General features: G+C 35.5%; 1 protein-coding gene across 2 annotated transcripts; it reads left to right on the top strand.

Annotated features, from left to right (window-relative positions):
* Nucleotides 1-7663: 7663 nt before the first annotated feature.
* LOC136987478 (PI-PLC X domain-containing protein 1-like) lies at nt 7664-12024 on the top strand. Of its 2 annotated transcripts, none has more exons than XM_067285213.1 (4): nt 7664-7726; nt 10363-10460; nt 10544-10988; nt 11216-12024. In XM_067285213.1, exons 2-4 carry the CDS (start codon nt 10367-10369, stop codon nt 11973-11975), a joined length of 1299 nt encoding a protein of 432 aa, XP_067141314.1. In that variant the 5' UTR covers nt 7664-7726; nt 10363-10366; the 3' UTR covers nt 11976-12024. The 2 variants fall into 2 exon arrangements, with proteins under 2 accessions (XP_067141314.1, XP_067141315.1); XM_067285214.1 differs by having other exon boundaries at nt 7692-7720; nt 10361-10460.
* The last annotated feature ends 305 nt before the right edge of the window (nt 12025-12329 follow it).

Below are 12329 nucleotides of genomic sequence, written 5' to 3'. Positions count from 1 at the left end.
GATAACTATTTATATACAGAAAAGAAAAAAAGAGGTTCGTTTTGATTCCCTCCACAATACCAATCTCTTCCTTGCTGCCTGATAGTAACAATAAATCAAGTAGCTTGCTTTCGCTAAAACTACTTGCCCGACAATGATAATCGAATAAGTCCTTTCCGGAACATGGGACCACCATTTTTAAGTTCCAAACATTACACTTTTGGCGACTGACCTTTCCTTTTAGGCTACTGGCCGCCAAACAGTCCTTTAAAAACACAAACATATATCCAATTAAAAATATTAACATTTGTAAAGAAGCAGGAACTGGTAAAGTACGGACGTCTTCTATTCTCCATCATGCCTTCTTGGGGTTGGTTCGGCTTTTATCTACAACGAAATAGGCGCTGGTAAAATGTAGATGAGGAAAGCTACCCCCTGGCGACGATATTTTAAAATTATATTCGTTAATTTTCGTCCGATGGCGATAATTATGTTTAATTAATTTTCTGAAGACAAAGTCCTTTCCGGAACATGGGACCACCATTTTTTAAGTTCCAAACATTACACTTTTGGCGACTGACCTTTCCTTTTAGGCTACTGGCCGCCAAACAGTCCTTTAAAAACACAAACATATATCCAATTAAAAATATTAACATTTGTAAAGAAGCAGGAACTGGTAAAGTACGGACGTCTTCTATTCTCCATCATGCCTTCTTGGGGTTGGTTCGGCTTTTATCTACAACGAAATAGGCGCTGGTAAAATGTAGATGAGGAAAGCTACCCCCTGGCGACGATATTTTAAAATTATATTCGTTAATTTTCGTCCGATGGCGATAATTATGTTTAATTAATTTTCTGAAGACAAAGTCCTTTCCGGAACATGGGACCACCATTTTTAAGTTCCAAACATTACACTTTTGGCGACTGACCTTTCCTTTTAGGCTACTGGCCGCCAAACAGTCCTTTAAAAACACAAACATATATCCAATTAAAAATATTAACATTTGTAAAGAAGCAGGAACTGGTAAAGTACGGACGTCTTCTATTCTCCATCATGCCTTCTTGGGGTTGGTTCGGCTTTTATCTACAACGAAATAGGCGCTGGTAAAATGTAGCTTGCTTTCGCTAAAACTACTTGCCCGACAATGATAATCGAATACACGCGGTTCTTAACTAAATTAATACTAAAGTAAAAAGGATAGAAATAGAGAAATGAAAATAGGATAGTGGGGTACCCGATTTTCTGATGAGGCTCCTATGCCGGCTTGCGTTTTCCTCTTTTTAATTTTTTACGTGTCGCCGTGGGTTCTCCTTTAATGTATTGATTATTCCCTTTAATAGCTTCGTCGGTCTCTCCGATCCTCTTGACCAGGTCTCCGTTTCACGCAGTTCTATTCAACCTCAGTCGAACTTCTTCGCACGAGCTTCCTGACCCACGTCCGTGCTTCTCCGTGTCCACGGCAAAAAATGACCGTTAGTCGCACAGATTTTTACTCGTTCTCTTTGTCCCACCCGACCCCCAAAAGGGGGTCGGGTAGTTAATTTTTAATTCAGACATTTCTAAAATTTAATTTGGAATTGGTCATAAAATTTTGCTCGTTATGCAATGTGCTCGTTAAGCGAGGTTCCACTGTACATTTAACAGTTTGGAATACATACCGGTAGTTGGCTGCCACTTGTATCTCCTACAATTTTGTACCCATCTCGTCTTTCTTTAAGAGCTGGAAAACGAGTCTTATTCCATTTTACGATGTTACAGTTTTCTGTAGCATAATATTCCATTAATAATTAAAAACAAAAATTCGCAGTATATTCTTCAAAAACAGTGTTTTATTCCTCCAAGCCTCTTGCTAAGATCGACCAGTTAAGATACAAGATAACAAACACAGCAATTCATCAGGGAACGTGACGTGGCCTTATGTTTATAGACCTTGTAATAAGGAAAAATATCTATTTATAGTTCTATTCACAGAAAATTATTTAGACAACCGGATAACCGAGACAATAAAGGCACTCTGAAAAACCCAGATTTAAATTCTGGCAGGATAATCAGAAACTTTCAAGATAATTTGATTAGGATATGTCGGGCCTATTCTCTCGTCATCTAGTCTTTCCAATGCAATTTCATCATGAATGTAAAAAATCTTACTACCCTCAAAATGAAAATATATATATATATATATTTTTTTTTAAATTATAAAATTTAATAGTTTATTTATCTTCAATAGAGGTATTTTTGAAATTTAAAGCAAGCTGACTTGACAAAGTATATATTCTGAGGAAAGAACGTTTTGATATTTCATCGGTGACAAATGCCATTACGTGAGTTACTTCTGTAAATTTACATTTTTATATAGCAGACATGGGCAAATGCGGCTCTTGCTGAAAGTGTTATTTTATGCTTTTTATTATTATTATTTTTACAGTTTTGTGAAAATATGTTTATTAAAAAATTCAATATTTGTTTTATATTATATTTATATTATATAATAAAATCGCGGTACAAAACTGCGGCATAGAATAAAAAAGGACAGAACTGCGGCTCCCATGCATTTTGCAAAACCTACATTTCGGCTCCCACTGAACTTTTGCTTGCCCTCCCGTTATATAGTATATTCTAAAGCAGCGTTTTTCAACCTGGGGGTCGCAGCGGCCGGATGGCCGAGCGGTCAAGGTGGCAGCCTACCGCTCTTTGGGACCCGGGATCGAATCCGAACGGGTCGAAAAATCCACAGGAATTTTTCGGGGGTGGTTCGTTCGGATATGTCGGGCCCCGTCCCTCACCACCCGGTCGCCCTATTGTGGGCCTGGCCGAACCCATAATGGGCCTACTAAAAGAGGCCCTCTTAGTGCCCACAGGACGGAAAGAGTTAGAAAAAAAAAACCTGGGGCTCGCGAAACAATAATTAAATCATTTTATAACAAAAAATCATTTATTATAAACTTATAAACGTTTTACTTACATTAAGTACACATGTAAAGAAAAGTAATGTGATGGTTGCATTAGTTTTTCATTTAAAATTTTCTCCATACGTGGATCTATTTTCTTAATGTATAAAATTAGCGCAATGTGATTATATATTATTTTTAAAAAACTTACATTTATAATTACAGTCAAAATTCAATTAATAATAGTAAGGCTTACTGTTATTATTCTTTTGGGTGGGGGTCGCGAAATATTAATTTTATTTATATTTACTATTTGGGGGTCGCGGAGCTAAGAAGGTTGAGAATCGCTATTCTGGAGTAATGTATTTTTACAAGAATAGGTATATTTATATTTCCGGACTTGACGAATATTTACCACAATACAAACACTGATAACACTTTTTTTTTGTAACTCTTTCCGCCCTGTGGGCACTAAGAGGGCCTCTTATAGCAAGCCCATTATGGGTTCGGCCAGGCCCACAATGGGGCGGCCGGGTGGTGAGGGACGGGGACCGTCATATCCGGATGCACCACCCCCCGAAAAATAACTGGGAATTTTTCGACCCGTCCGGATTCGATCCCGGGTCCCCCAGGGCGGCAGGCTGCTAACCTTGACCACTCGGCCATCCGGCCTTGACACTAATAACACTATGCTTTATTGCAGGGCTATGGAGTCGGAGTCGGCGAATTTTTTGACGACTCCGACTCCTTTTTACTCTCCAACTTGTTATGTATATAAAACGGAAAAATATTGGAATTAACAGTTAACCTCAATATCTGTAATTACCTACAACAGTGTTCCACAACCGGTGTGTCGTCACATGGTGGAAGGCGTAACGTAAACTTTTACATATTCTGTTAATTTCAAGTTTTATTTATATATTTTTATCACAGTTGTTAAAACACAATAACTGTGATAAACAAATAAATTATGCTTGTATTTCATTCTCTGTCGCAGCACTGATGGAATAAGATGATATTTATTTATTCTTTATTACATGTCACGCATTTTATGTATTCTGAGAAATTATATGTAAAATAAATTTGCTTACAGGTGTTAATGTCTGTTTAATAATAATAAGTTAGTGGCATTACGTAATTCTATTAATAGTATCATATCATACGTTTTTGAGAGGAATAACATTTTGGGGTGTACTATAGATTACTCCCTATGAAATTTCAGGACTTTGATTATATATTTGAACTCAGGGGACCGAGACGAGTTCAACGGTACCATATTTTTTGACCGGAGACGAAAAATAAAAAAGTTATCACACTTTTTAAGTTACCATACTTTTTTAATGCTCTCATGCAGACGGCACCGTAGTTGCTAGTATTGCCATCTTGCGGTAATCTGCAAACCGGTGACGTCGGACTACGGTCATCTTCCGGAGGGTAAACACGCGATACGAGAGCGGAGAGAGCGACGCGACTTCCGATCATCGCGCGATCGCAAACATGGCGGCCGTTCCCACTGTTCGTGCTCCCGACTGACCGCTCGTACGGGAGCCACCACACACCGCCATGTGCTAAACTAGTGATCGATTCACGGTAGTTCTTGAACAAAGCAAAAAAAAGAGGGAAACGTCTACTAAAGGCAATTTTAACGGCAAGCACGCGACTCCCGATCGCGATAGCGAGGCCGACTTTGCGGAGAGCGACGCGACTCCCTATCATCGCGCGATCGCCGGAAAAAAGTGTGATAACTTTTTTATTTTTCGTCTCCGGTCCAAAAATAGGGTACCGTTGAACTCGATTCGGTCCCTGAGTTCAAATATATAATCAAAGTCCTGAAATTCCATAGGGAGTAATCTATAGTACACCCACATTTGGATGCGGCGTGTTGAGTCATGGGTGTGCCCAGTGGCGATATTCGAAATAGTTAACAAAGGGTTCGCTAGCAGAAAATTTTTCCCTGACAATCACCGACAAACGAAATGGGAGTTTTGGCTAGAAATAAATACAATACCTTTTCTTGCGATATATCTAATAATCAGTGGCGTATTTGGAACGTAACGAGCCCTGGGCGAAAACCAGGTAACAATAGTATATTAGTGCTGTCGACCTGTTTTTTTTATGCAGAGAGATTTTTTACCCCGAATGGCACTGCTGATAATAGGCAGATGTCATCATCTCTCGAAATACAACATCCTTTTTATTTCGCTGTCCAACGCCCGACACGTGTTCCGTTCGCGCGCGTGAGATTGTGGGATCTCTTTTATGACTGGATCTAGTTTCAAGAACTCTCTTGAATCGATCGCGATTAAACCTCGTTTCGGTCGAGATTGAAACGATCGATAGAGATCGCACAAAGACATAGTCCCCGACCTTGCTCACAATCTAGATTGAAATGCTCGGTGCGAACGGGGTAAAAGGCTCTAGTTTAGTAGTATTACAGAGTATAATACGTATATTTTAATATATTAAAAGTGAACCGAAAATCGGAATCAATTGGGGACTGGGGTTGTTCAGATTAGGGATTTGTTCCGATTACGGATTATGTACGAAAAAATATATTAACCTGTCCGATGTTCAAATTTTTCTCCGTTGCGTGCCGCTTCGTGTTGAATTTTTCTCCGTTGCGTGTCGCTTCGTGTTAAATTTTCGTCGATTTTAAGCCTAACGAAAATTTTTATAATAATCATCGAGGCTATCGTATCGTTAAAAATTATTTCTGCATTTTGTACAAACAAAATAAATATATTGAAGAATATAAAAACATGAAAATTATACTTTAGAAGTAAATTTAGTATCAAAAACGTTCGACTCAGCACGACACAGTCCGACTGAAAATCGTTCCGATTACCGGCGATTTCAATTACCGGGGTTCCGATTTACGAGTATCTACTGTATATTAAAAAAAAAAAAAAAAAACCACTGAGAAATGTTCCGTGTGTTTAACAAGGTTCGGAAAACTGAAAATTTTAACAACGGGTTCGGCCGAACCTGTGCGAAACCGCTGAATATCACCACTGGGTGTGACACAAGAAGAAAAAAAGATTGCGGAACACTGACCTACAACATTAGTCACCTTGTTCTCGAGCACTCTGTATTAGTTACTAATTACTCTGTACAGGCCGGACGGCCGAGTGGTCAAGGTAGCAGCCTACCGCTCTGGGGGACCCGGGATCGAATCTGAGCGGGTCGAATAATCCCCAGGAATTTTTCGGGGGCGGTCCGTTCGGATATGTCGGGCCCCGTCCCTCACCACCCGGTCGCCCCATTGTGGGCCTGGCCGAACCCATAATGGGCCTACTAAAAGAGTTAAGAAAAAAGGCAAATTGGCAGCATGTGTTACCAATACAGTGACTGTTATACAGGATCGATTTCATTTTTGTATGTATGCGGAACTGTGAGAAAGAACGTGGAGTTTTTCTCGTGCAGGAACACTAACCGAGATACTTTTGGAAACACGACCAGAACGATACAAAGGAATAATGGCACCAGTACAGCAGGGATTTTCCAACTAAAAAATGATTGAATACAACGAAATTTGCCATTGAAAACAAGTTGGTCTGATTATAGAATGATTCCAAGTTCCGTTAAATTGGACATTTGAAATAAAATGACAATCAAATGAGCAAATAAAAACTTACCGGTAACTTTACATGTCCTTTTATATAATTAGAATTAAGTACAGTATTGTAAGGTAGTGTATTATATTGGGCAGGACCGGCCATAGGAATTTTTCCGCCTAATGCAATATCATACCTTGCATCCCCAGCCCATCCGCAAGTTAGCGTTTAAAAGTTTAAAAACCATTATGCTAAATAAGTTTTTTTGCCTCCGATGTTTACCGCCTGTGCACGTGTTACACAGTCAGTTGAGCCAACCATGGTATTGAGGACCCAAATGGAATCCAAAGAGGTCGAAAAACCCCAAGCAGCTTTTGATGGGTGGTTTGTCCAGATATATCAGACCCCCTCCCACACTACCACACGATCATAATGGACATGGCCGAACTCGATATAAAAGACCCTCTTAGAATCCACAGGGAGGAAAGAGCTAATTGATTATATTAATTAATTTTAATGAAATATATTAATATTTATTCTATGGCATTTTATAAATATCGCAATAGATTTGATTTAAAATACAAATTATATAATTACAGCCTAAAAAATAAAATTTTCCTATTTTTATTATACAAATTTATTTTTGTGAGAATAGCATCATCTGCGGAAACTCAAATAAATAAAATTTTTTAAGATAATTTTTTTAATCATAGTTCGTTGTGAACGATGATGATAATAATTTAATTATCAATAGATTTATTTGATAGAAACATTAACAGGGCCATTTCCCACTGAAATTCTTCGTGGGAGGCAAAAACTTTAAAAAGAAGTCATTTAGAATGAAAATTAAAGCAAAAATCTTCTTTATTTATTCAAATGCAATAATATAAATCTTTTTAATGAAAAAGAACGATATTTTTAATCCTTTGAACAGATTCACTTCCTTCTTACCATGGATTATAGTCAGGAGGCAATGGAGCCTACATATAATTTTGCATGTTTAATTAATAGCATATTAACGACGTAAAAAAAACATTTTCGATGTTAATACGGTATTAGCGTAACATTTAACGTATCATTGATAATTCTTTTTAATTAGTCACTATCTGTTAAAAGAGTTCGTAGCGCAGGGGCATATATACCCCTCTCTGCTCCTTCCTCTCTATACGTAAGAAAGTGAATCTCTAATAAATGCGTAAAGATATTCTTATCTTTTGCGTCAATTTGATAAATTAAAGATAAATGTAATTAAATTCAACTTAAGTTCAGTAACAGGTGCAAATACAACTTTCTTCTATCTTAGCGTAAGTAAATTTATGTAATCAGAACAAATTTTGCGTATTTTTAATAGATATTTTTGAGTTAAATTGTTATTAAATAGGAAATTTTGACAAAGATAAATGAATTTATTACTATTCGTTTTAAATTTATTTTTTTTAGAATTAATTCTTGTGTATTGTATAACCCACATATGCTATGTTAATCCGTAGGTCAAGTAGAACCGATATTAGGGGGTTTGAATTAGATCGTACAAACTTTGTACCACTGTTAATTTAACCAGTAACGTTGTGGATAAGGAATAAACTTTGTGAATAAATAAAAAATGAACTACGTATATATATACGTAGTTCTTTTTTTATTTATTCACAAAGGTGAGGGAAAAACTGGGTTCCATAGGCTCCCGGTTACGCTACTGATATAAATTCTAGAATATAGACGTATATATTTATATAATTTCGAATTTAAAGTTAACAAAAATAAATAAAGGTGTAATTTAACGAATACAAATTTTAAGGCATATGTTATTTGTGAATTTTACTTGAAATTTTCTGCTTGACTTTTTATAATTTTTATTAACAAAGTTTATTAACCTACTAATCCAGTTTTAAAGGTAAGCGTACTATTATAAGATGGAGATGATCAATAGCCTTCTATTCTATTTATTCTATTTGTATATTTGCATATCACCTACGGTTTAAGCATTAAATTTAACAGAATCGATTTGTATAATTTTATTTATAATTAGTATTATTTTTCGTCATAAATTCTTAAGAAGCGTAAGTAATTGTTGTTTGTATACGGCAACACGACTCGAGGGGCGAACTGCCAAGGGGGATGTCTTTCTATTACTGGCCCCTATTTAGGTGTTACAAAAGTGAAAAAAAACAGAAAAAACTCCACCCGGCCAGCCCGTTTTGCGAGGTGTAAATTCATGGCTATGTGTTCAGGTTATACTCCCTCATCCACTGTTCGGCACGTAAGTTATGAACGACGAACAATTGTAAAAGACAATAATTCGAGATAATGAAGAAGGTAGATAAAAAGGAATGAGTTTGTTTCCATTATTGGTTGTAAATGTTATTTGGTGAAAACATAAAAGAATTCTTCACAAAAATTACTAATTTTTTCAGAAAATAATGTGTAAGTATATTTTAATCCAATACTTTATACTAAAATACTGATCCCCTGTGGTAAAATATTTATATAATTTTTCGATAAGTTATATTTGTTTTTGAATCAACTTCAAGACTTACTCAGTTGTCGCTTCGGCCCTAATGCACTAATAATAAACCATCTATTATATTTTTATTTTATACTTAATTTATACTCGTGAGTTTAAATTCAAACTTGGGAAACAAACCTACGTAATGGGTTTTTACTTCGATAATTTGAAGTCTGGTCGGTAATGAATTCAACTTCGTCGAGTACACAAGTACACGAATATGAGATATAAAATGCGTCGTAGCATTGATGAAAGAGACTGGAAGTCACTATACAGATTTAGCAGAGAAAAAGTTGGGCATCTATCCAATTATTTCTTGAGAGAAAGCTTAAAAACTCAGGGAGAAGCTTTTTCAAATAACTTTTTAGAACCTTTTAAAGCATATCGGCAATCCAGGTTTTCAAATCAGTGTGGCTGGAGATACAGGCATTGATCAATCCAACTTCTAAAAAACAATGGCTGATATGATAGTAAAAATTACTGAGAAATGTGTGGATAAAATTTCCAGCACTGGAGTCGATGGAAGAAGCTAACAGGGATGAAGAGTCGGAGTCGAGAATCGAAGAATCGAATTTTTTTATGGATCAGAAGTAGGAGTCGATTAAAAAAAAAAAAAAATACTGACTCGGGAGTCGTGCATTTTCCAGCGGCTCCCCATTCCAGGGAGTTAATGCTGCCTGGCAATGGAAATTTCACTGTCAGTACGTAATTGAATCTATAAGTTGCATACGCGTTTCGACAACGAAACGATATGTTCAAGTTGATGAATGTATTAATCGAAAGGGGTATGCTGGTATCAATGATACTCGAGTGCGAGGTGAGTTGATACTCAACGTAATGACGTATATGGCCCACTCGAATTATATCAGTATAAACTCAGGTCTTTATTCATACCAATCTGAGTGTATACTCAAATTACATTCTCCTGAATTTGAACTGCATTGTTTATGTCACCCATTATCAGTGCAATTTAACATAGTCTAAACTGATTATTGAATAAAATTATTTTGATGTGACACCACCAATAATTGGATTTTTTGAGTGAAACATCAAAAAAATTCACCGAAAAGGAGTAGCCTATTATAAAATAGAATGCACAGTACGAGTATATAGAAAGCTTGATCTCCGTGTATCTGAAAAGATGAGGGAAAACAGATAGCCTATATTAAATTATTTCAGAAAATTGGTTGTATTATTTTTAAACATAACGGTTAATTGCTTCCATAGATGAATGGTTGATGGAAAGTTTTTAAACTAGCCTATTTTATCTATTTTTCGGTCGACTTATTTTTGTTATAATTGAGTAAGTATTTAAAGAATTTTCCTTAATTTTTTTAATATAAACTTTCATAAATGTAAGGAAATTTTATAAATGCGTATACACGAAATATTTCCTCAAATTTTATTTGAAAATTAAAAACAATTTTATATTTACAGAAAGATGATTCACGATCGTAGAATCATCTTTGTAATCGTATTAACTGTAATCATTTTTAATGTTGAAAAGTATGATTGTTTCCAACGTGCTGAAAGTGGTAAATATAAATTGTATCTAAATTGTTGACTTAATGGAAAAATAGAAATTAATTGGTAATATTGACTTATTACGCATTTTTAGATGGAAAAGATGCTCGAGTTTTCATCACAATATCTTCCTTACTTCGTCATGATAATGTAACAAATCGAACTATTGAAAGGAACATAGAACTAAATTGGATCATTTTAGACGATGAATTAGTTCAAAATAATAATCTCTGGGTTGGTTTATACACCGAAGAACCAAACTCAAATTCGATTCCCGTAGCCAAAGTGAGAATCAATGGAGAAGGGGAAGGCTCTTTTACAACTAACATTTCTTATCCTCATTACATTTTAAACATAACTAAAGATAATGATTATTGTATGGGCTATTGGATAGCTTTAGTTAAAAATAATAATATATTAGTAAAAAATTGCTATTACGCCAGACCAAATTGGATGTACGAAATGAAATATACCATTGGGTTCAACTCCTTACCTGATCTGATGATACCAGGGACACATAATGCAGGTTCTTACTTAAGGTAAGTTTAAATTTTCATTGTAAAAATCAGTTTTTTTTTTTTGCATTGTTACTATTCCTTTTATCATAGTTTTCAAATCAATAATATAAAATACGGCATATCCTACACCTATTTAATTTTATCCCTTTCTTATATAATCAAAGATGACAAATTTATGCTAGTTACAATGTTAAAGAATTATTGACATAAATTAGTTATCAATAATTTTCATATTAAAATTATTATAGAGAAAACAGAAGTCAGGAAACACGCAAATCAGCTTTGTTTATGTGCCAAGACGAAGACATTTGGAACCAGCTTATGTACGGGATTCGTTTTCTAGATCTCAGAGTTACTTATAGAATTATAAAGGGAAATCCAGAAGTGTTTTGGATAACGCATTCCTATGTCAGAATGAATTTAACCGTGAGAGAAGTTTTAAGGACCGTAAAAAAATTTTTAGAATCTACGAATGAAATTGTCATCATAGATTTTCATCTTTTTCATTTTTTTCTTAACGATGAACCTAAAACGTACAAAAAACTGATGGAAATAATCGAGAACGAAGTTGGACAATACGCGGTTCCTAGAAGTTATGGTTACAAAACAACATTAAACGAATTGTGGAAGGAGAACAAGAGATTAGTCGTAGGTTTCGATTCTCTTCATGCAGGAGAAAGCATTTTGTTCTTTCCTGGAGTAAGGCATCTTTGGGCTAATTCTGATAATTTGAGCGGCTTGAAAAGGTATTTTGATAATCACGTGTGCTCTCAGCCCAAAAATAAATTATGGTCAGCAATGGCCGAATTGACGCCTGATTGGACGGCATACGTTTTTATGAGGTTTACGAGTCTTAGGAAGATGGCTCAAGAAGTTAATCTAGAAATAACGCGATGGTTCCGAAATGGTTTCTGGAACTGCGCTAATATTGTTTCCACTGATTTCTTTCTGGGTAACGATATTATTAATGTAGCTATAGAGTCAAATAAAAAGCGATTTGACGTGTAATTCAATTTCATATTTTATTTTTGAATAGAGTTTACACTAATGTCAAATTAACATATTCAGGATGGAAGAAATATTTGTATTGTGTTTCCAAAACGCCTTTGTAGAAACTTAAATTCTTAATAAAATCTTGCAGTTTGGAATGAAAACTAAATTTAAAATTTATTCCAATTCTGGTCTGTAAGAATACACAGAATAAAAAGAATTTAGGAATTTGAAAATTGTCAAATGCGGAGAGAAACCAAATAAAATCCGAAAGTTCCTTAGTCTGTTTTCTCTCGAGCTTTCGTTGATGTTTTCGAGATTGCCGGCCCCGGGGCGCACTGTACAGCTTCGAAAGGATAGTCCTGGTAGTAT

Source organism: Centruroides vittatus, unplaced genomic scaffold, assembly GCF_030686945.1.
Source record: "Centruroides vittatus isolate TY-2023 unplaced genomic scaffold, ASM3068694v2 scaffold_211, whole genome shotgun sequence".
NCBI classification, from domain to species: Eukaryota; Metazoa; Arthropoda; class Arachnida; order Scorpiones; family Buthidae; genus Centruroides; species Centruroides vittatus.
This window is presented reverse-complemented; position numbering and strand designations above follow the sequence as displayed.

Bases quoted from the DNA above. Each gene is read 5' to 3' on its own strand.
- LOC136987478 (XM_067285213.1), top strand. From the start codon at position 10,367: ATGATTCACGATCGTAGAATCATCTTTGTAATCGTATTAACTGTAATC. The intron at 10,461-10,543 runs GTAAATATAAAT...ACGCATTTTTAG, and splicing joins TTTCCAACGTGCTGAAAGTG to ATGGAAAAGATGCTCGAGTT. The intron at 10,989-11,215 runs GTAAGTTTAAAT...AAATTATTATAG, and splicing joins AATGCAGGTTCTTACTTAAG to AGAAAACAGAAGTCAGGAAA.